Genomic DNA, 24,195 nt, shown 5'->3' with positions numbered 1-24,195 from the left:
CTCATGGTGCAAAATCCTTGTGCGCTTGTTTGAGCTTAGAACGGAAATCCTAGTTTTTTTTTCAACAGCCACCCTTTCCAGCTTGCCAGCTGTATGGAAAATAATGTCTGGCTCCAGAGCTTAGCTTATTTAGCAGATATTTTCTCAAGAATTAATGACCAAATTTATCTCTTCAAGACCTCAATATAACTGTTTTCAATGTGCAAAGGCGAGTTGAATCCATGATAAAGAAGTTGCAGTTCTGGGAAAGTTGTTTGGAAAACAATCAAACTGAGCATTTTAGTAATCTTCATGAATTCCTGGCAGAACATAAACTTCAGTTGGTTCAGTGCACTAAAACCAATATAACTGCACACCTAAAAGGACTTTCAGGGAATACTTTCCAGCTGTGTCAGGCAATAATGACTGGATTCGCACCCCTTTTGATGATACCACTTTCTCAACACAGATATTGAACACTGAGGAAAAAGAGAAATTGAGTGAGATCTCCTGTGATTACGAACTGAAAGAGGAGTTTCAGAAATCTGTCATTGATCAACTTTTGGCTGCGTTTAAGAAACGAGTACCCCCTTCTGGCAGAAAAATCTGCTGCAGTTTTGTTACCATTTTCAACAACATACTTATGCGAGAAAGCGTTTTCCTCGTATGCACATCTGAAAACCAAATACAGAAACAGACTTGATGCCGAACCAGACCTGAGACTTTATCTTTCGCCAGTGGTTCTGGACTTCCAAGAGCTATGCAAAGCAAAGCAAGCGCATCCAGCTCACTGAGGAAATTTAAACTTAAATCCCTGGAAATATTCATTTTTAGAAAAAAGAAAAGGAGTACTTGTGGCACCTTAGAGACTAACCAATTTATTTGAGATAAGCTTTCGTGAGCTACAGCTCACTTCATCGGATGCATAAAGTGGAAAATACTTTTGAAGTGATAAACACCCATTTTTTCATGGTCTGTGTGTATAAAACATCCTCACTGCATTTTCCACTTTATGCATCTGATGAAGTGAGCTGTAGCTCATGAAAGCTTATGCTCAAATAAATTGGTGCCACAAGTACTCCTTTTCTTTTTGCGAATACAGACTAACACGGCTGCTACTCTGAAACCATTAATTTTTAGGAGTGGGTTCACAAGATTTCACAATTTAGTGAAAGGGGTTCGCGGGCTGTTAAAGTTTGGGAACCACTGTTTTAGAGAGGTTAGTGGTCTTATACAGACTTTTCTCCTGAAAGGCCAGATATATCCCCAAAGCTGGTTTAGATACACAAGCAGGATGTTAGCATGTTTAAAAATCCCCACATTTTATTTGATGTGTTAGTGTTTCTTCCGTTACCCCGTTTGTTCTCTTATTTCCATATTTTGAACTATGCCCCTCTGCTGAAGATCTGACCATTTCCATCTTATGGGTATAAAAACAGAAGTATTGTCATTGAAACTTTCCTCAGTAGGATAGTGTCCTTTCTACACAAGTAATAATTTCTCCATAGAAACTTGCCTCTCTGTCTTATCCTCAGATATTTATTAACTCAACTTTTTAAAGTTATAAATGCAGTACTGGATATTTTAATGCAGCAAATCACTGGATGTAAAACAAACAATTCAAAATGAAGTGTGTCACAGGGTATAGCTAAGGCTCCACTGCCAATTTAGCATAGTCAGATAACTAACAGTTGCTCAAAAGGTATGCACCTGTCATCCTTTGATATTTGTACCATTAAAATAGAATAGGTTTTTATATTGTGAAATTATGTATATTTTTCAAGGCCTTTTAAAAAAATATCAACAAGCAACTAAAACCTAAAAATATACAAAACATGCAGCATGTAGGCATGCGCACACACACAAAATGTATAATATAATTATTCACACATATACACCATCAAATTTACTGTCTCTTCTTAATCATACCGTGGGTTCGTGGCTATGGTTTTTCCACAGTCCCTTAATCATTCCTTCTTTAGGACTCCTGTGAAAGGATTCATAGGTGTATGGAATGTTCAATGTTTCAAACTCTGCCAGATAAATGAAGCATTGTAGAAAATATCTGCAAAAACAGAAGAGTTGTGATACTTATAGTGACAGCTGTTTTATAATCCATGTAGTTCTTACCAGTTAGATTCAAGTTTAGAATAAAGCTAATTTAATTCACTAATGATTAAAAAAATAAGAGACAGTACCAATATCAACTATAGTCTTATGAAAGCAAGTTTATTGAACACAACATTTTTCTCTGAATTAACCAAATACTGCACAATGAGAAGGTGTGACGCTATGTACCTCGGGGGAACACCCTACACCCCCAGGTTCATCTTTATAAAATGATTGTGTGGTATCCAGTGCAAAGTCTGTCATGTTAGGTGTCTTCAGAAGCCTCATGATGACCTGAGCATGGTTGTTATAGTGATATTATAGTAATTGTTACAGTAATGTTATAGGTTATAATTTCATGTATATAGTTATGAGGCTGAAAATGTATCCTCATGGTTTTAAAGCAAGCCCAGGCAAAAACTCTCCAAGAGCAGAGAGGCAGTTCACACCTCGTCAGGGTAGGTATGGGACAAGCCCAGCCCAGCCTCACAGGAACAAAGGACGCTGGCCTAGGCAGCAACAAAGGAATCTGTTAGACTCTTGAGGGAGACACCCCGCTCGCTTCCTTTGGTCAGTTTGGAACTGTGATGAGGTAATGCTCACCTGACTCTGAACGGGGGGGGGGGGGGGGGGGGAGGGGGGGGAAGCCAAGAGGGAAGAGGGACATGATAAAAGAGAGAGACTTTGTCATGCTCTCTCTCTCTCTTCCATCTACGTCTCCAGACACCATACCAAGCAACTGAAGTGCTGATCAAAGGGGAGAGCCTGGCTGAAGAGCAACCAGCCAGCCTGTGGTGAGAAGCATCTAAGTGCGTAAGGACACTGAAAGTGTTAAGATCAGCTTAGAATGCGCTTTGCTTTTATTTCATTTGACCAAATCTGACTTGTTATATTTTGACTTATAATCACTTAAAATCTGTCTTTATAGTGTGATACAGCATGGCCAGAGGGCATCAGGAGGGTGATAGAGGGGAGATATGTAAGCCCCATGATGATAAGAGCCTTATTCCCTGTAGAGGGAAGAGAGGTTGCTATAGATTAATTAGAGCACCTGAAGCCAGTCACCTGATAAAACCCCCCTGCTTCAATCAGACAGTTGGGAGGAGTTGAAGCAGAGTGATTTGGTGTTGGAGCAGAGAGCAGTCTGAAGGAGAACAATTAGGAGGGAAGCAGAGGAGAGTTTGGAGAAGTGCTGTGGCGGGCCAGAAGACCAAGACCCTAGGTAAAGGGAAACCCGGCTTGTGCAGAGTAGAGGGACTCCTCAGACACAAGGGGTTGGGAGAAACCTGGCCCAAGCAGAGAGAGAGGGTAGGAAGCCCCACAAGCTGAAGGGCCAGAGAAGGAAAGGGGAAGGAATCACTAGTTCAAGTGGTTTGCCACTATCCCTAGGGCCCCTGGGCTGGGATCTGGAGTAGAGGGCAGGCCCGGGTCCCTCCCTCTCCACCCCCCTTCTCTGGGATACTAGTGGGACAGTTAATACCCCAGATCAGGGGTGAAAAATGGCGCCCTGAACCTCCCCCACAAGAAGAGAAAGCGCGGGACCCATCATAGTAGTGCCAGCAATTTGCCACAATAGTTAATAAATTTGTTTGTTTATTCTACCTGAAGCAGTGCATTTGGTTTGAAGCGTGTCAGAGGCTCCCTTTGGGATAACAAGCCTGGTGCATATCAATTTCTTTGTTAAATTGATGAACTCGTAAGTTTGCAGCGTCCAGTGGGCATAACTGGGCACTGCAAAATGGAGGTTCCAAGGGTTGTGTCAGAGATATTGGCTAGTGTCATTCAGTTGCACAATCCAAGAAGCAGCTTACATGCCAGAGGCTATGCATGAACAGCCTAGGAGTGGGGATTCTCACAGCAGAGCAGGGTAAGGCTGGCTCCCAGAGTCAAGAATTGGAGTGACCTAGTAGGTCACCGGTCCAGATAATACCAGAGGAACATGTCACAGAAGGATGGGTAGTTCAAAATATCACTAGTGACTAAAAACTTACTGTAACTCTTACATTAGAATCTGACTCTCACACAGAGATGAATAGAATTACACAGACACATGTAGTGCACAGCATTATGCATTTTAGACATAGTTTTCTATGGATAAAATGGGCCCTTGCCCCAGATTAATTATAAAAGAAATCCACAATCCAAATTCTCAAGAGGAGTTGGAGAGCATGGCTCTATAGGAGATAATACCTTAAAAGAATTACAATTATTCATAATTTTTCTGCAGAGGCAAATATCCTCCCAAGATGCCCAAATTTAGTGTCTATTGACTAAAGAGAAGGTGTGTACCCAAGACAAGACTCCTAAAGGGACTCTGAACATAAGGCCCATAGATGGTAAGAGGAAATACTTCAAATATCATGGAAATAACCATAATCTATACAAAGAAAGTAGTTAAAATCGGCTTCATGGCCGAGCATAGACATAGAAATTTCTCAATCACTTTCAGAGTAAAAAATGGGCACTATTATTATGCAGTATTGTATATATAATACATGCAAGAAGACAAAGTGTGTACTTTTGAAATAAGTTAAAAAATGGAGGAGAAAAAGGAAGGCAAAATAATAATAATTAATAAAAAAATCAACAAAAGTACTTCCCCTCAAATAAAAAACAAAAACACTTCTGTCCTAAGAGGTTTATGGAAGCATATTTGGATTTAATTGGAATATTTTCTAATACGGAAGAAAATTCAGCTTACTTTACTTTCTCAATGGGTTTCTTAAACAGTGATTCAACCGTATCTGCATCTGCTAAGTAGATCAGACACTTAAGAGCTCTGCTTCTCTGGGCAAATGTCAACTGGTTCACACCAATAGGCTGAAAGAGAAAATATGGTTCTTGGTAAAGTACACCTATTTGCTGAATAGTAACAAAACAGGATTTTTTAAATAATTTACATATTCAGTCTAACATTCATGGGCTCTGTTTAGCACAAATGTTGTGCAGATTAACCTGGACAGGTTTCCTTTCAACCTATAAGAATTTGTTGTCCAGTTAAACTATTTGTTGAACTTCAAGGCACACTGCTGGGCCCATCTGATTTTCCAGGCTTTTAGAATGTAACAGTAAAGATTAAATAGTTATGGCCTGTTGTATTGGTTGTTTTTTTAAAATTTGCATGGACTGCTGGCTCTTGTAAAGTGGAGAAGGAACCACAGTTGTTTTAACTGTTGGGTTGGAGTTCCCCTCCTCCACTAAGCAAACATGAGCCAATAGCTTAGTGCACTATAAAGCTACCTATATTAAGTGCTCTTAAAGTTAGTCCTAATACCACCCAAAGGCAAGTTCAATCAGCAATAATTCAAAGTCCTGGAGTTCAAGGGTGAAATCCTGGCCACGAATGAAGTTAGTGGCAAAACTCACATTGACTTCAATGAAATCAGGATTTCACACCAAAAGAGAAATTATTAAGTATAAAACTGAATAATTTATGTGCATATGCTAAAGCAAGTTACAAAGCCTCATAATTAACACCAATTCCTTTCAACAGATTTATTAAAGTATAATAAAGATGGGAAATCACTAAGTGTTTTTTTTAAAGTCGTCTCTAAACTTACAGATGTGGCAGATGTTGTAATTGCAAAAAGCATTCTTGAGCTGTAATCCATTGGGCGTGGTTGAAGTAGATATATAACTCTGAAAAAAAATCATTTCTCTTTCGTAAAAGTACAGCATTGCATAGCCTTTGCATTATAATGCAGCATATTCATTTTATTCCATACAAATATATTTTACTACCAATATGAGATATGGATTAACACTGCCCTACAATGTACATGACGACAAAACTGTGGGCCCAGTCATGGAAACCCTTACTTCCATGCATAGTGCTTAATCTCACATGTAGTTTCATTATGAATGGGACTACCTGAGGGAATAAGTATCTGAAGATTCAAGCCTTATGTTCAGAGAAAATACTGATGGGATAATACAAGATGTGCAACATAGTTCTTTTCCATTTCCCTGGTGTTTAGAGAACAATGACTGCCCACTCTGATTTTGCACAATGTGGTAATCTTTAAAACCTGCTCAAAACTAATTTGTAAGAGGCAACAATTTAGCTTTTGTAACTTGTAATGAAGTAGCTATATGAAAGTGCCATCTTGTGGCGGTTCAATGATGAGACAGAACACAGCTTTATGCAAGCAAGCAGGCTGGTCAGCTGAGATGGGCTGTTCTGCCCCCCCCCGCCTTCCACCTTCTCCTTTTATTATATTTCTCCCCCCTAAGCATTACACACTGCTACTGCAAAAAGATACACAAAGGAATGTATGACGTTGATTACTATACTTATTTACCATCCTTTATCTACTACAATCCTGGTTCTCAGGCCTTGAGCCCAGGCTAAGAAAGCTTCCCACAGTTGCTGTCCCAACAATCAAGTTCTCATGGTTCATATCTAGCCCTTGTCCTTGGATAGAGCAATGTGTGCATTGCTTCTACAAAACAGTCAGGGTGTGCCCTGCCTGCTTCCAGGTGGAATAGCGAAATATGAACCCTTCACCATCTGTTCAGCCCAATCTAACATACAGCCTATTTCCGCACATTATCATCAATTAATCTACAGCATCCACCTGGATGTTTAGCAGGGCAGCAGGATCATGTTTAAAACCACAACAGCACTGTGGGCCCAATACTACATTCCTTCCCTACGCCAGCATCCCATTACAGCCAATGGGAGTTTTGCCTGAGTATTGTGTTTTATCTGCTGGGAAGCCAAAACTCATTAAAACCTAAGTTAACAAAAATTGACTATATATCAGAAGACAAACATACCTCCTGAGTTCTTCATCTTCCTGTACATCCCCAAAACTTTGAGTTTTCTATAAAGCAGAAGTGGATAAAAGTAGTTATGGAATTATTTGAACTTGCAGGTTTTGAAGGGGAAAAATCATTCAAGGGCTAGATTGAGCCTTTATTCAAATCCTGTGTAAGGGACTGTGCATAACTGTGCCACCCCAGAAGGAGCACTGGAAATAAATTTTTGACTGTCACAATTCCTCTTCTGCTCTACCCCTTGTTGCTCCATAATATATGCTATCCCTTCATCAAGTGCTAATTACTCCTCACTTTGCTGACTGCTGTTTTGGAGACACGGAATGTTGAAGCTAAGGGTCTGTCATTCCTTTTCCCTGTCCATCCATTTGCTTAGGATGGACATACAGTACAGAGTATTGGACAATGAACCCCAACACTGCTCTAACTTGCACTGGGAGCTGAATTACCCCCAAGCTGGCTCCAAGATCAAGGATGTGTAAAGCCATCTTTACTATTCTCTACGTTTCCTGAGATCTGCACTAAAGACAACTAACAGCCAGACCAGAAAATGAGGGTCCTGATCCCTATACAGAGTACAAGGAAAGCTATTTCAAATTGTTCTCATCAGGAAAGACCTAAAAAGACATTGAAATGAAGTTGGTCTGAAGTCTGTTTTAGATACATCTGCACAGCTCTATCTTCTCAATGCTCACAACCCTGGTTTGTGAGGAGCTGAGAATAATAGTTTTCTATAAAATATAAAGCTCATTCCCTCATGAATTTCCTACTTACTTCATCTGTTGGTATATTTGGACACAGCCATTTTTCAAGCAATTTATCCCAGATTTTGTTCATATCCAAGTTGTTAATTTCAGCTATTTCCTTAGCTGCTGCATGAATATCTACATATATAGAAAATGCAAATGTATTTTAAAACTCCTCATCAAGATTCATTTGTAAATTATACCCATGTAGCCCCTCAGAAATTTACTAGAGAAAGTTTACTAACCTGGATAATCTCGGCTGGTTGGATTTTGAATCCTTTGGTTTATGCTGCTGTGCTCATAGAGTAAAGCAATAAGATTTGCTGGCTTTCCAGTAAGTTTTAGATGCTCTGCAGTGCTTAATTTGTGGGTTATTAGCACAGTTTCTGTGGCTGATCTCTTGTACTGCATACGTAACTTCTTCAGCAGTACTTCAGCTTTTTCATGCGATTCATCCTTTATCAAAAAATAGGGACATTTGTAACAAATCTAAATAAACTTCCTTCCATTTAGAGGCTTGGGAAAAAAAAATGTTGACTATTCACCATAACATTCAGTCTGATGTAACAGTTGAACATGTAACTAGTGTATAAAGCCTGTTGCTTTTGTAGTATTTCCATCCGAGTTTCTAGACCTTTATGTGCCAAGCAGAGAGACAGCTCTCTGGAGCAGCTGCTAGGAATGTAACAGTAACAGTATTTTAATGATATTATTCATTGCCAATGCCCTTGGACAATAATGAGCACTGTGGAAAAGCCAGCAAAAGTGATATGTCTATATGTAATAGTAGATAAGAAACATTATGGGAAAGAGTTTGGATAAAGCTGAAGAAAACTTGGGTTCAGCTATAAGCCTAGCAAGCATAATAAACCTTCAATTTAAGCGTGGTTCTAATCAGAGATGTGAATTTTCGAAAAATGTCATCGTGATGTTTTATGTTCATTGTCTCAGTGACTCCACAGCAAGTTTCCCCCTCCCTCCTCTGTCCCCAACTGCCGGCCCAGAAATTCAGCCTGGAATCTGAGAGTCGAGTTAGGGATGTGCATGCTAGAAAGAATCTATCAGCAGTAAAGGTTCTGTAATTGGAACGAAATTAATCTGTTTATTAATAGAATCCAGCTCATTCGCTCATAGCAAAGTATGAGAATCCCCCCCTGGCTCCCCCAAAGAGTCAAAAAACCAACCCACAACCCATATTTGTTAGAAAATAACAGATAAATGACAACTGAACAGAGAGAGTAATTCTGTTGTAGATGCAATTTTTTTCCAGTCACTTTCCATTGGTGCACTTCATATAAAAAGGGATTTATTGTTTATACTGTGGAGTTTTTTTTAATTTGAATGAAAAAAGTCTTTGGTGGTTTGATATGATGCACACTTTATAATCCAAATTTCAACAAAACAAAAAACATAAAAATTATCATTTCTATATATTCAGGTATGTCCTGTGGATCTGGTGTCATTACCTTGGTTGTAGTATTCGTTAGCCATTTCTCAGCTAAATAGAGACAGAATTTCAATGCCTGAATCTGGTCAGGCCCTTAAAAAGAAAACAGTAAAGAATGATAAATATGTTTTCATAAATCCCTTCTATGGTACATAGAGCCACCTGTTTAAAATGTTTTGCTCCCTTCTCTTGGGGTTCAAAAGCATTTAGTTTAGAATATTAAGAAAATGTTTACAAGCTAACTGTTAAGGTTTTCTTGATCTAGTTTTCAATCAGTTTTCCTTAGCAAGAAAAGATGGAAAATTATCTTACATGTATAGCTAAAACATAAATGAGAAGCAAGTTCATTGTTTTAACACTTTAGGGCTGCTGGAATATTTACTTTCAAGACTCTAAAAACTATGACTTGAAATTACTCTGGTAAGTAACCAGTACCAGATTTTAGCTTTTTAGCCTTATACTTGTTTAAATCCTGTGAACAACCCTAACCTGACAGAAATTTAATAGCAAGATAAGTCTCTAACTCTTCCCAAAATGTAACTTTTCACTTTGCTTCCCACCACTGACTTCCACTTCTGCATCTGCCACTCCACCTCAGTCTTGACTTCAAAATATCAGAACACAAAGAAGACTCTCACTGATTTATGTAACCCTTGTCCCTTTTTTCCTCTACCCCTTTACTTTGTCTGGTCTCATTTATGTTGAGGACTCTTAGGGTCAGAGATCACTCTACGACATCCTGCCTCTATTTCCCTCCTTCAGGGCCCCTTACACAGACTCTACTTTTTCTGTGGTCAAAAAACCCCTCCTGGGAGCCTGGGTTTCTTTTACTGAAAATAAACTCAAACAAAAACTCAAAGTCACAAATTACAGCCCCACAAACAAATGTTCCTCTTCCTACCCCTAGGCTTTTCTGCCTGGAGAGCTGTCATTCCCCTGCTTGTTCAGGGGCTCTCCTCCTTAGCAGACTACTCCCAGCCCTTCCTAGCTGGAGTCTCAGTGCCAGATCTCAGGACTCTGCTCATTTCTAGCAGTCTCTGCTTTCCCTAATCATTCCCCAGCGTAGTCTGAACAGTACATGAAACACACAACCCTGGTGTCTCTCACCACACCCTAGCTCTCCACCACAGCCCTGAACTCCGTAAGTTTTCTCCCGTCCTTATACCAAGATGGCCACCCCAGCCCTTCCAGCTGGTGTATACTTCCACTCTTCCCAGTGGGAACCATCACAACATCCCTTCTGGGAAGCATCTTTGCGGAACCCTGGTGTCTTCTGCCACACCTCGGTGGCCTTGTCCATTCACTTCCTTCCCACTTTCAGGACAGCCATCCTAGCCCTTCCAGATGACGTACAACTCTGCTCCCCTCCCTGTAGGAACCCCCACAGGCTCTCTGCTGGGAGATCATCTTTACCAGGAGAGCATCCCTCACTCCTCTGGCCGTCTCATGGGTCCTCTGGGTCCAGCTCTCCAACCCTGGAGAGGTCAGCAGGTAGGCTCCTCCACTGCTCCCCTGGCTCTCACGCATGGGGATGCCAGCCAACAAATCCCTCTTGCTGCTCTCCTGCCTTCAGCCTTTCCCCCAGGAAACACTTTCTACATCCTTCCAGTACCTTTCAGTCTCCTGGCAGCAATCATCTGCCCTTTCTGTCTGAACCAGTCAGCACTGACTCACTAGGACTCTCTCTCCTGACTTCCTTCAGGGACTTCCCCTCATTGGATCTCTCCCTGATCCTTTACAACCACCAGGTGTTGCCTGCCTTCTCAATTGACCAAATGGGGGCACCTGCTCTGGTGGAGGGGAGCTGGACTTACTTCTTTCATTGTGGCCAGTCACATTCTGACAGGTTTGAAACATGGTTAAAAAACGAACAAAACAAAAAAACCTTTGAAGTGCCATTCAAAGTTATGGCATGACAACATAAATGTTTATTAACAAATAAACAACATGTAAAACATCACCTCCACCTATATTCAGCAACTGGCATCTTTCCATTTTTCCCAGACTAGGTTTAGGAACAAAAATGGTAAATTATTTGGGGAGGCTAGATGTAGGTTAACCTCCAAAAATGCTACACAGATGATGTTAGAAGCAAAACTAGAAAGTTGCCCATCTCATTCCCCCCTCACCTCCCAAACCAAAAAACCCCCCATCAAACCTAAAACAAAAAAACCCCAAACACATGCACACCATACCTGTTGGAAGTTCTTGTGCAATCTTGTGAGCAATAGCTACAGCCCATTCTGGATTAACTATGGATAGCAGGTAGGATTGAATGGTTTGCACTGTTTTAGTAGTTTCCTTGTTAATCACTGATGAACATCCAGCTTTTGTCAGTTCAAATACCTTTGGCTTCAATTTTTTTTCAAAGACATGCCTGGCTGCCGACATATATAGGGTATCCAGTGAAACCTAGAAGAGTATCAGGTGCAGGTTAAAAATTGATTAAGTCTGATATGTATACAATGAGGCCAACAACACTCAAAAGAAAAAACAATGCTTTTTTCCCTCAGGAAAAGAGTGAATGATTCTGAAATAAAAATTCCCCTAGACAGAGGCACAGCTTTACCTTCATTAGTTTGGAAATCAAGAGAAGAGTTGGGAAAGACTCCTCAGTAAGCTCTGCAGCTGTAAGAAAATCAGACAATGATCTAGAAAAAGTCACACTATCCCAATATAATTTCCCCCTAAGAAATGAAGTAATTTCAATTTTTTGCTAGATGTAGGAATCTATTGATGAGAGGAAGGATGATTCTCTGATTAGGGTGTAAATTCCCTCCTCCTTTATACACGCCCTGTGTAACCTTGGATAGGTCACTTGTGGGCAGGTCCTCAGTTGGTATAAATTGTCATAGCTCCACTGCAGTCAAAATGACCCTTAGTTTCTCTGTGCCACAGCTTCCCACTCTGTAAAAGGGGGGCAACAGTTCTTCCTAGGAGTGTTGGAAGGATAAATACATTAAAGATTGTACATCTGTGAGGTTTTAAGATAGTACAATGAGGGGGACTGTATATAAACACAGATAGCTAGAATACTGATCATACATATAATACTCCAGAAACACTGCGTGGTTCTAAAGAATATCAAATGAAAAGGAAGCCTGGTTTGAGCAGCTGGAGATAGGGAAATCACATGCTCTAAAATATATTGGTGTTCCAGATCCACAGGAGGGGAAGTTCTTTTATAGGATTCCAGGTGTTTCAATAAGCTCAAAGCCTAGAAGAAAAAAACAGGAAGAAAAGTTACATAACTACTGTATTTTTCTGAAGTAAAAAAATGGCCTCAACATCTGCCCACAAGTTTTGGGAATATTTTTTGCCAGGATTATTGTATAGCTATAGTGTTTTTTCCCCCCTTGTGAGCCTTTGCTGAGAAACAGCTACACTTCACTGTTTAGTTGAATGTATTTTGCCCTCTCTACAAACATGCAACTCCAACTGATGCCAGTGGAGATAGGCAAATGGAGTTATGCAAGAATCTATGTTTCAATTAGTTTAAAACTATATAAATAAACAAAGATTGAGCTAGAAGTTGTAAACAAAGTACCAGTGGCTTATTTTTAATTGTACCTGGTTAAGCTGGATACTTGTGCTATTTTCATCAGCTCTTTGTATCACTCTCAGGACATTTTCTATAGTTTCATAGTCATATGGATCAAGCTGTTCCAAGAAACAAAACAAGAAAAGAACTGATAAAATTCAGTCTTCATGGTTTTTCAAATTTTATTTTCAACTAGATACACATAATGATGAAGAACCTGAGCGCTTCAAAGCACCTTCTTATTTACTTCTGGCATTTATTACTTCCATTCTAGAAAATTAGATCACTACTCATATACCATAATCTCAAAACCTTACAAAGTGGTCATGGCATTCCAGAGAGGCCAAATTATGTCAGTAATGAACAAACAGAAAGAAGAAAAGAGAGTAAGCTCCCAGGATACACTCAAGTAAATGTATATTTTTAATTGAAACTTTTGAAGAATTTCTAGGTTTTTTTTTGTTTTGTTTTATTTTCAATCAATAGGGAGAAGGGGGAGAGAGAGAGGGAAAAAAAAGAGGAAACTCTAACACATTGTCTCTTGCAGTATTTTCTTAATTAAACTAACAAAACATTAACAGCAGTAACAAAGATCTAAATGCAGTTCTTAAAATAGCCACATTCATCAGAGTGAGAGGATAGCTATGAAAGTAGTGTTTGAAGTGACATGCGTGCTTTTAACTGTTTTACCTTGTGCAGTATTCCACTGAGGCTAATGACCAGGTCTTTTGTGCTTTTCAGTAAAGGAATTATTTTTACTGATTTGGCCAGTAGTGTGGAATGAGGCTGCTTCACAGTATCCCCTGCAGAGTCTCCTTCAACTTGATTTGCATTAGCACTCTGGAGAAGGAGTGTTTCAATGCAAAGCTGCAGTGCTGCATCACTGTCCAACATGAAAGTTCTGAAAAGGGAGAAAATGTTTTCATTTTAAATTGGCATGATTAGGGTGTGGATTTCATTATGAATAAATTCACAACAGCCAGAATTACTCATACTGCATTTTACAAAGGTGGACAGTTGTTTTTCGAGTTTGTTTATTCATAAACAGCCGATATTTAAATTGAAACAATCATATAAACACATTACTTATTATGGCAGCAATAACACAATTTTGACTTGCTTCAGATATTACCTGCAGTATTTCAATATAAGGTCTGTGTCTACATTCGGATTCTGTACCAGGGTTCTTATGAGTTCTTTCTTTCTTACTGATGGCTGCCTAAATACAGTCTGGAAAGAAATCTGCAGATACAAAAAAGGGGTAGTCTAGTAATGGTGCTTTAAATATTCTTCCACAATCAAGGAATTATTTTCAATATGCTTGGTATTACTCATTTGTACTCTTCTATTCTAACAGTTAACTTCTGTTTGTTTGAGCTCCAGAAGAAGTGGTGCTAGAACAGAGGTGGGCAAACTATGGCCTGCGGGCCACATCAGACCTGCGGAACGCTCCTGCTTGGCCCCTGAGCTCCTGGCCCGAGAGGCTAGCCCCCAGCCTCTCCCCTGCTGTTCTCCCTCCTCCGCAGCCTCAGCGCGCTGCGCCGCTGACACAACGCTCTGGGTGGCCTGGCAGCGCAGCTGCAGAGTCATGGCCTGACCTGGCATTCTGGGTGGCATGACTGTAGCGCTGCCAGCCTCTGGTACTCCAGGCAGCGCGGTAAGGGGGCAGGGAGCAGGGGGGTTGGATAGAGGGTAGGGCAGTTGGGGTGGTGGTCAGAGATCGGGGGTGTGGATGGGGTCGGGGTGGTCAGAGGGCGGGGAACAGGGAGGTTGGATGGGGCAGGGGTTCCGGGGGGGCACTCAGGAAGGAGGGGGGGGTTGGATGGGGTGACGGGCGGCAGTCAGAGGCAGGGGTTCTGGGGGCAGTCAGGGGACAAGGAGAAGGGGTGGTTGGATGGGGCAGGAGTTCCGGGGGGAAAGTCAGGAATGAGAGGGGGGGTTGGATGGGGCAGCAGGGGGCAGTCAGGGGTGGAGGGATCCGGGGGTGGTCAGGGGACAGGGAGCAGGGGGTGGTGGATGGGGTAGGAGTCCGGGGGGGGCCGTCAGGGGACAGGGGGGGTTGGATGGGGCAGGAGTCTCAGGGGGGCCGTCAGGGGACAGGGGGGGTTGGATGGGGCAGGAGTCCTGGGGGAGCCGTCAGGGGGAGAGAAGCGGGTAGTGTAGGTCAGATAGGAGGCGGGGGCTGGGCCACGCCTGGCTGTTTGGGGAGACACAGCCTTCCCTAACCAGCCCTCCATACAATTTTGGAAACCCAATGTGGCCCTCAGGCCAAAAAGTTTGCCTAGAACTTAGAAGTTTGCCTAGAAGTGCTAGAACCTCATTACCATGGGCCCCATTCAGTAAAGTATTTAAGCAAGATTCTTGCATGGGTCCTTCAAAGTGGTAAATTTGCCACAAATTTAAGTTCAGTGCACATCCTGAATGATACGTGTGTCCATGAAAAGCAGTATATTGGCATTTTAAATTAAGAATGTAACTGATTAAAACATTTAAAAGTATACTCACACCAAGTTTACCAAACTGGATACCCCACTCTGCATCAGTAATTAATTCCTCAAATTTTTGTGTCTCTCCTGCTTCACCATAGTGACTAGCAAGCTGCGCTCCAACCAGAGCTACTGCCTTAAAAAAAAAAAAAAAAAAAAAGTGTGAATTAAAAAGCATGGTCTAGTGCCTAGAAAACTGGAAATCTTGAAATCTAGGTCACTGCATGACCTTGTGCAAGCCATAAATTCTGTATTTCAGTTTCCCAATCTGGAAAATGAGAATAATAATCCCTACCTCCTCTTCTTTACATTAAGAACAGAGTTCAGATAGAATGAGATGTCACTAGAAACTCCTAAAACATAACTCTGTTTTTTTTTAAAATACACATATTCTCTGTCACTCTTTCCTTCTCTTTTCCCATTGCCATGTTATCTTTTAATCCTTCCCTTCTTCCTTACCTCAAGGCCCATTCCATTCTTTAAATTACTGCCTGAAAGACTTTTTCCCTTTAAATTACTGCAGGTACAAGCTTACTTCAAATTTCTCCAGAACACTTTCAAACCTTAGTGAGGCCAACTCTAATGCACTGCTACACTATGTAGTTAACGTCTCCAAGCAGCACTTTAATAGTATGTATATGCCAAGATAAGTATACCGCCTTTTCAGGCTTACCAGAATTTTGTTGTAATTGTGTCTTGTGTTGTTTATGACATTCCAGAGATTTTCAAACATATCTTCCTTGGGCAAAATTGTGCAGTAACCCAATGCCAGGTTATGATCTATCAAACGACAGTTGAAAACCTATAGACATTAAATCCACAATAAACATACTTTAGAAGCTGCCAGTTAAATAAATGTCCAGTTGTTATACATATCTAGTGTCCAGTTATACAAAGGTCTATTGGCCTTTTAGTTAAGTTGTATAACTGTACATTACTGGATTCACAGGTAGCCTTTTAAAACCTTGATTAAATTTAAGAAGGTTGTGAGAAATAAGAGAAAAGTACAGTAAACAGGGAGAGAGAATGCATATAGATCATACATGTCATTATTACTTTATTTCAATAGCACCTGAGGGCTCCAAATGAAATCAGATCCCATTGTACTAATCACTGTACATACACATAGTAAGAGACAGGTCTCCCTCTTACAATCTAAATAGAAAAGACAGCCAAAGAATGGGAATACTAATTCTCCCTCTTTACAGATGAGGAACTGAGGCGGAAATATTAAGTGACTTGCTCAAGGTAACATTAGATGCCTGTGGCAGAACTGGGAACTGAAATCAAGTCTCCAGGTCTCCTGATTCCAAGTCAAGTGCCTTAACCACAAGACCAACCTTATTATTTAAAGCTGATACTACGCTCAGTTGGGGCCCGTACAGCCTAGATGTGGGATTGGAGAAGTAATAAAAGAATGCAGTAATGAGTCTCTGGAGTGAGCGCTCTAGTATTCTTCAGAAGAGAGGGACATGGAGTGAGGAAAATGAGCTAGAGGGGGTTTCTCAGACCTCAAATCAGAGACGGGAAGGCCCCATGCAATGGTTCTTTCTGTATACATAAGAATGGCCATACTGTGTCAGACCAAAGGTCCATCCAGCCCAGTATCCTGCCTTCTGACAGTAGCCAATGCCAGGTGCCCCAGAGGGAATGAACAGAATAGGTAATCATCAAGTGATCCACCCTCTGTCGCCCATTCCCAGCTTCTGGCAAACAGAGGCTAGGGACACCATCCCTGCCCATCCTGGCTAACAGCCATTGATGGACCTATCCTCCATGAATTTATTTAGTTCTTTTTTTAACCCTGTTATAGTCTTGGCCTTCACAACATCCTCTGGCAAGGAGTTCCACAAGTTGTGCAAAAATACTTCCTTTTGTTTGTTTTAAACCTGTTGCCTATTAATTTCATTTGGTGGCCCCTAGTTCTTGTGTTACGAGAAGAAGTAAATAACACTTCCCTATTTACTTTCTCCACACTAGTCATGATTTTATAGACCTCTATCATATCCCCCCTTAGTCATCTCTTTTCCAAGCTGAAAAGTCCCCATCTTATTAATCTCTCCTCATATGGCAGCCGTTCCATACCCCTAATAATTTTTGTTGCCCTTTTCTGAACCTTTTCCAATTCCAATATATCTTTTTTGAGATGGGGTGACCACATCTGCATGCAGTATTCAAGACGTGGGCGTACCATGGATTTATATAGAGGCAATATGATATTTCTGTCTTATCTATTCCTTTCTTAAGGATTCCCAACATTCTGTTTGTTTTTTTGACTGCCGCTGCACATTGCGTGCATGTTTTCAGAGAACTATCCACAATGACTCCAAGATCTCTTTTGAGTGGTAACAGCTAATTCAGACCCCATCATTTTATATGTATAGCTGGGATTATATTTTCCAATGTGCATTATTTTGCATTTATCAACATTGAATTTCATCTGCCATTTTGTTGCCCAGTCATGCAGTTTTGAGAGATCCTTTTGTAGCTCTTCAGTCTGCCTGGGACTTAACTATCTTGAATAGTTTTGTATCATCTGCAAATTTTGCCACTTCACTGTTTACCCCTTTTTCCAGATCATTTATGAATATGTTAAATAGGACTGGGCCCAGTACAGACCTGTGAGGGATACCACTATTTACCTCTCTCCAGTCTGAAAACTGACCATTTATTCCTTCCTTTTGTTTCCTATCTTTTAACCAGTTACCAGTCCATGACAGAACCTTCTCTCTTATCTCATGACTGCTTACTTTGCTTAAGAGCCTTTGGTGAGGGACCCTGTCAAAGGCTTTCTGACAATCTAAGTACACTATATCCACTGGATCCCCCTTGTCCACATGCTTGTTGACCCCCCACAAAGAATTCTAGTAGATTGGTGAAGCATGATTTCCCTTTACAAAGACCATGTTGACTATTCCCTAACAAATTATGTTCATCTATGTGTCTGACAATTTTGTTCTTTACTATAGTTTCAACCAGTTTGCCCGATATGCTTACCTTAAAGCATGCTTACCTTGTGTAATAAGGCCAGGACAGCAGCGACAATCACTGAAGTGGACTTTTGTTTCATAGCAATAAGAAAGCTTTTGGCATCAGCTAGCATTTTGCCATCATGTAACTATTGAAAAGAAAAAAAAAAAAAAAAAAGGACAGGAAAGTAACTGTTAAGGGTTAAAAAAAATCACTCTTTTACAAATTATGACTTTTTTTTTGTCACTTAAGAGATATTTGCAAGTAAGTTGTAAGTTATATTTTCAGAGTGAATTAAATGCTTGAGAAACATTTCAGACTGAGAGCACTGGACACAGAAGTCCTCTGTTTATCCAGAAGAAGGATGTAATTTGGATAGTGAAACCTGCAATGTTCCCCTCACCATCCTATGGTAATATCCCTCAACCCTGATGGAAAAGAGAAGCCACATCAGAAGAGGGAAGACAGTGGAAGGGTATGTTTGTTATCAACACCCATTCAACCCCTGGTCTCCCTAAAAAGTCTCTCAAGAGTCCCAGTTAGGATAGTGGTTTTGCAATGTGCAACTGTCGTCCATTAGAAGGGGAGACCACCAGCTTGTTTCATACAGGCAACTAAACAGCTCATCAGATGGTGATGAGATGAACTTCTAGTGAGAGGTTGTGTATCACAATACCTATTCCTCAGCCATATTTGGTAGATTTACTTTCAGTGAAATTCAGCATAGGTTTTGTCCATACCTTCTCACCCAGGCACATATCCATGTTGTTTGATACACAGTGCTGAAGACAGGATCCAAACAGACAGACTATTAGTCGCAAGGCTAACTCACACTGACTGCATTCCATTAGGTTCTGAAGCAGTGCACAGATGGGCGTTTTGACTGGCAACAGGAGGTTCTGTCCTATGGAATGTTTCACCAGAAAAAAATGATTAGCTTATATATTAAGGAAGCTTGTATGTCAAGTCTAATTAAGTTTTTGACATTTACATTGAAAGCTGATTTCTCTCTCTCTACATTAAGGTATTCTTTGTTAAAAAATAATGATAATGGTGCAGATGATATTGGTAGGTCAATTTTAGCCTCCTTTACAAACTTCATGTTCAGAAGTTAATGCCTAAATAAAAAAATCCTCTTTAGGTTAACAATCAGATGTTGTTTGTCAGCTGTGGACTCTTGCAGAGACAATCAGTCATTTCTGAGCAGTTCTCTTCTCTTCGCTATGAAAGGACCTACAGGGTATTATTAGTACTAATTAGCTGGTCATCTGTATCTCAAAGTGCTTTAGAAATGAAGGTCAGTAACATTTTCTTCATTTTACAGATGAGGAAACTCAGGCGCATAAAAGTAAAAATGATCTGCCCAAGGCATGCAGGTGAGTGGCAGATACAGGTCTCTTGACTCCCAATCAAGTCCCCTATCCACTGGAGGGGAGGTACCTGGAGGAGCAGCAAGGCAGCACACAGAGCCCTGTGCCCTCACCCCCCTCCCCCGGGCTGCAGGGACATGGTTCCGGCTGCTTCCTGGAGCAGAGCGGAGTGGCGCAGGGGCCAGGGCAGCGCCCTGGTGCGTGCCGCTGCCACCCTGGAGCCCGCACCCCGAACCTCAACTCCCTGCCCTGAGCCCCCTGCTGCACCCCAAAAACCCTCCTGCACCCCAACCCTCTGCCGCACCCCTCCTGCACCCCCTGGGGCAGGGAGGGGGCAGAGTTGGGGTAGAGACTTCGAGGAAGGGGTTGGAATGGGAGCAGGGAAGCGGTGGGAAGAGGCGGGGCAGTGGCGGGGCCTCATGGAAGGGGTGGAGTGGGGGCGGGGCAGAGGCAGCGAGGAGGGGGTGTCAGTGATGCGGCCCTCGTGCCAATGCACTAGTCCTCATGTGGCCCTCGTGGTCATTTGAGTTTGAGACCCCTGTAGTAGACAATTGCTTTTCTGTTTCAAGAACACTCTTGTGTGGGTTACCATAGAGTTGTATTATGTCAATCTTCTTGTTCAATCTGTATGTGAGGTCCATTTTTGGACAGTTATATTCATTTTAGATATATTCAAATGGGCCTCTCCAAAAGTGCTGGACACATACAAGAGAGCCTCAGAGTATGAGCACCTCGGGAATGGAGGTTCTTCTGAAATGTTCTTAACTTTGAACAAAATGTTATGGTTTTTCTTTCAAAAGTTTACAACTGAACATTGAGTTAATACAGCTTTGAAACTTTACTATGCAGAAGAAAAATGCTGCTTTCCCATTTTTTTTTTTAGTAGTTTACATTTAACACAGTACTTTACTGTATTTGCTTTCTTGTGTGTGTGTGTCTCTCTGCTGCTGCCTGATTGTGTACTTCCGATTCCAAATGAGGTGCGTGGCTGACTGGTCAGTTGGTAACTATGGTGTTTGTAACTCTGAGGTTCAACTATAGAAATAAAACCCTTCCATCTTCAACCCACTCATCCACATTCAACCCATCCCTGAGGAAGTGTATAGCTTTGTGACGTGCCCTGTAAGATAACTGAGGGAGGCAGGGGTCCATTTCATATTCAAGAATGAGAGATGAAGGATCATCTTTTGGTTAAAGTACTGGATTGGAACTCAGGATAGGTTGGGTTCAATTCCCAGTTCTGTAAATTTCCTACATGGTAAACAAGTTGCTTAGGCTGTCTGTACTGCAGTTTCCGATCTTCCACTTGTATGTTATACCTCTTTCTCACCTTTTGCCTGTCTTGTCCATTTAGAATGTAAACTCTTCAGAGCAGGCGGGTGTGTTTGTACACTGCCTACAACAAGGCCCTGAGGCATTATTGTAATGCATAATAATAATACTCATTAATAATGGACCTTCCACTAAGAGTACCCAGATAAAAACCTATCTAAAGATAGACAGCTCAGGCACCCAAGTTGATCAGCTGCTGGAATAAGACATGAAGAGATGGGTTCTCCAAGATGCAGAGGATTGTCTCCTATGAAGAGCTCTATAGGTCAAAACTAACATTCAGCAATAAAACAGAAAGAAGGGCAATCTCTAGAGCACAGGTACAATATAGTTACAATACAGTCAGTACCGGAAACTAAATTAAAAGCTGTGTTGTGCACTGTTTTTAAGTGGTCCTCAGCTGTAGTTTATAACAGAGGGTTGTGGCCATGTATGGGTATAAATATTCCATATTAGTGGGAAGTCTTAACCAATTGTTTAGCATTAAATAGGTATGTTCTTGCTTTTGTGGGATTAAATTAAACACTTAGTAACATTTTAGAGTATTTTACTCTTGTGCTTTTACTATGTCTTCATAGTACCTTTAATAAATGGACAGTTTGCCAAGCTTACAGAGTCCAAAGGATACATCTTGTTATCTGCAAATGAGACAAATGTTTGTGAGCAGTGCACTAAGATCTTAGCAAAGTTATAAACATTGGAAATTACTATTAAAATATTATACTTTGAAACCAATACAAAAATAAAGCTAGAAAATTAATTAGTGCCCCGTTCTGACTGTAAGAGCTAGGATCTTTTCTGTGATTTTCTTGTGTATAACTGGATGTTACTTCGTAAGAGGGGAACCATTTTCTCATCTATGCCTGAAGAAATATAAACAGATTGTTTCCATTAACCCTGCTGGAGCTATGTGTAAATTCCTTTGCCTGGATGGGACTATAGATCTCAGACATTTTCCCATGTGAGGGAAAAAACAAAACCAAAACCACCACAGCCAAAACAATTTCCTTCATACTCAGAAAGTTTGATTTTCAGCTTACTAGTCAATTAGTATATCATTTATAAATAGATCTGACCCTATCCAAGAATGCTTATAGATAAAAAATGAAATATTTAGAATACAATGAAATATTTATACAATGAAATATTAAGAAAATGAAAGTGTATATTTACCATTCTACACAAGAAATAAATAGTTTTAGAATATTCAGTGTTTCTGATGCATAACTCAAAATGTAAGTCTCTTGACAACACCTAATACAATGCAAAAGTCTATTAATAATTGCTGAAGTTATCAAAAACCTTTGTTAGGGGGAAGACTGGGGAATGATATCGGTTTCAAAAAAATTGTGTACTGAATTATGTATATATTCCTACCTAAAAACAGTTTAATATGAAATGGGATAAAGACTGTACACTAACTCATAACATTAAGGAATAAAGATTACCAGCAACAGGCACAAGGGAAGAAATAGTTTCATATGCAACTGGGAGCGCCATCTGTGGATCAAGAACTATTCCATCTTCACTAAAGAAATCATCGTAAGTCCATTCTTCATAAGGATCCTTATCAGCTCCAAAAGATGCTGCCTAAATTAACACATTGCAAAAAATATGAACAGGTAATAAAATGCATGTAAAGTTCCATAAAGGTATCAGCTAAAAAGTATGCATGATTGTAAAACTAATAAATTGCATGACATTACAGATCAAGTTTCCAAATTTAGGAAGAAAAGATGCTCATGTCTGAAAATATGTCCTCAAGATACTTGTTTTTGCTGGGCACTGGGAATGAAAGACATTCCCTACTTCTTTTGTGGGCATAACGCCCACTAATTTTGAAAGGGAGATGTTTTTTAATTTGGCTTTTAAAAACAAAAAACAAAAATCTTGTGTTTTTGTTTTGAATTTTCAATCCCATATATTTAATCTCAACTAATTCTCCATTGAATTAATGGAGGTTGGCCAGCTGCTCCTGTATATGTGTTTCAGGCACAATTTCCATGTGCATTATTTTTTGAAAAATACTAACCAGTGCATTAAAGTGTATTCATTTATTGTTAGCATTCCAGAGAACATTTGCATTTTCTAATATTAGTTTTCACAAGAACTAAATGGAACTGAAAATTAACCATTTAAGATTGGACTCTTGAATCCCAAATCAGGGGCTGATCAAAAGCTCATTGAAGTCAGTGGAAAGATTCCCATTGACTTCAGTGAGTTTTGCACCAGGCCATAAGTGCCTTTTTTTGTTCCACTTGTTTGGTCTTTGCTAGTTAGACTGTAAGATCCTTACATTTTGCGCAGCCCAAACTGCTGTTGGCCCTCAACAAACAACAAAAACAGTAACAAAGGGATAGATCAAACTCTTGAATGGTATCTTAAAGTTGTTAACTGATGGGAGCGTCCCCAAGTTCTACATGTATTTATCAAAAAACCAACCACCCACATACATATCATTGTATAACCTGACCACTTTTTGTAAAAGCTTTTTCAGAATCAGTGTTCTATGATTTCAAGCTGTCTTGGCAACAGAAATTAATAGACATTACATTAAGAATATTAATAATGGTACCCAAACAGATGTTTTGGCAAGACAAGATGCATAATATAAGATATAATCGTTTTTGTTCTGGGATATAGGAGACATGAGGCAGAGGAGTTGATAATATCATTTAGGTCTGGATGGCAGTAGCTAATTAGCATCTATGATTAGATATTCCTCGGCAAGCTGACAAAGATGCACAAACAGTGAATATTTCATAAACCATTGTAAAAGAAAAATTTAAGCCTCAAATTGTTTAAATTGGAAGATGTTACCTTTGCTATAAATCCATAGTTTTCTATTTGGCATTGCCCGTAAATTTCCTTAGCAGCCAATGTATATTTACATAGCTCCAGAGAATCTAATAACAGATCTGTGAGAAATTAAAGTTATTGTCATTCTTTTATGTAAGTTATATATTCTCTATTATAAAGAAAATCACCATCTGGTGTCACCCATTTTTACAGAGATATGCATGCATAGAAATTCACTTTTTGTTTTCAGATTTCATAGAAAAGTGATTTGTCTGAAAATCTAGATTTCATCATGAACACAAATAAGAAACTATGATACTGGATTACCTGGACTGCATATTGTAGCTGCTTGGCATGCCATCTCATTTATCACTGCTGGAAAGTTCAGTCCTTTAGGTGTGATCATTGGAACGTCAGCTCCCAACATATGACAAAGCTTTTGGCAAGCTAAAAACAGCAACTTCCCTGTTTGTTCATTACAGTGATGTTCATATAAATCTCTTTAATGAAAAAAAGGGAAAATTAATGTTAGATTTTTATTTAAGATCAAACTCATAACTTGTCTTTCTTTTGAGGTATTAATATTAATCCAACAAAATCTAAGAAGTGAATTAGCTCACCAATAGGTGGTGCTGCT

At 40.2% G+C, this 24,195-nt stretch overlaps 1 protein-coding gene across 6 annotated transcripts in view; it reads right to left on the bottom strand.

Annotated features, from left to right (window-relative positions):
- The window catches only part of KNTC1 (kinetochore associated 1), an 80,574-nt gene that overhangs the window by 12,439 nt on the left and 43,940 nt on the right, over positions 1-24,195 (bottom strand). For all 6 annotated transcript variants that reach the window (XM_048821899.2, XM_075120073.1, XM_075120075.1 and 3 more), the window contains 21 exons: positions 23,886-24,058; positions 23,580-23,677; positions 22,208-22,349; positions 21,341-21,397; positions 18,798-18,961; positions 18,101-18,205; positions 15,761-15,889; positions 15,107-15,223; positions 13,734-13,843; positions 13,292-13,502; positions 12,631-12,720; positions 12,106-12,277; positions 11,630-11,688; positions 11,256-11,472; positions 9,080-9,153; positions 7,859-8,069; positions 7,642-7,751; positions 6,868-6,914; positions 5,649-5,727; positions 4,790-4,908; positions 1,909-2,044 (listed from right to left, as the gene is read on the bottom strand). In XM_048821899.2, the coding sequence (XP_048677856.2) occupies positions 1,909-2,044; positions 4,790-4,908; positions 5,649-5,727; positions 6,868-6,914; positions 7,642-7,751; positions 7,859-8,069; positions 9,080-9,153; positions 11,256-11,472; positions 11,630-11,688; positions 12,106-12,277; positions 12,631-12,720; positions 13,292-13,502; positions 13,734-13,843; positions 15,107-15,223; positions 15,761-15,889; positions 18,101-18,205; positions 18,798-18,961; positions 21,341-21,397; positions 22,208-22,349; positions 23,580-23,677; positions 23,886-24,058 (2,620 nt within the window). The remainder of the gene's footprint in view (positions 1-1,908; positions 2,045-4,789; positions 4,909-5,648; positions 5,728-6,867; positions 6,915-7,641; positions 7,752-7,858; positions 8,070-9,079; positions 9,154-11,255; positions 11,473-11,629; positions 11,689-12,105; positions 12,278-12,630; positions 12,721-13,291; positions 13,503-13,733; positions 13,844-15,106; positions 15,224-15,760; positions 15,890-18,100; positions 18,206-18,797; positions 18,962-21,340; positions 21,398-22,207; positions 22,350-23,579; positions 23,678-23,885; positions 24,059-24,195) is intronic.

Source organism: Caretta caretta, chromosome 15, assembly GCF_965140235.1.
Source record: "Caretta caretta isolate rCarCar2 chromosome 15, rCarCar1.hap1, whole genome shotgun sequence".
In the NCBI taxonomy this organism is placed as follows: Eukaryota; Metazoa; Chordata; order Testudines; family Cheloniidae; genus Caretta; species Caretta caretta.
Note: the sequence above shows the minus strand (reverse complement) of the source record. Positions and strands in the feature narration are given on the sequence as shown.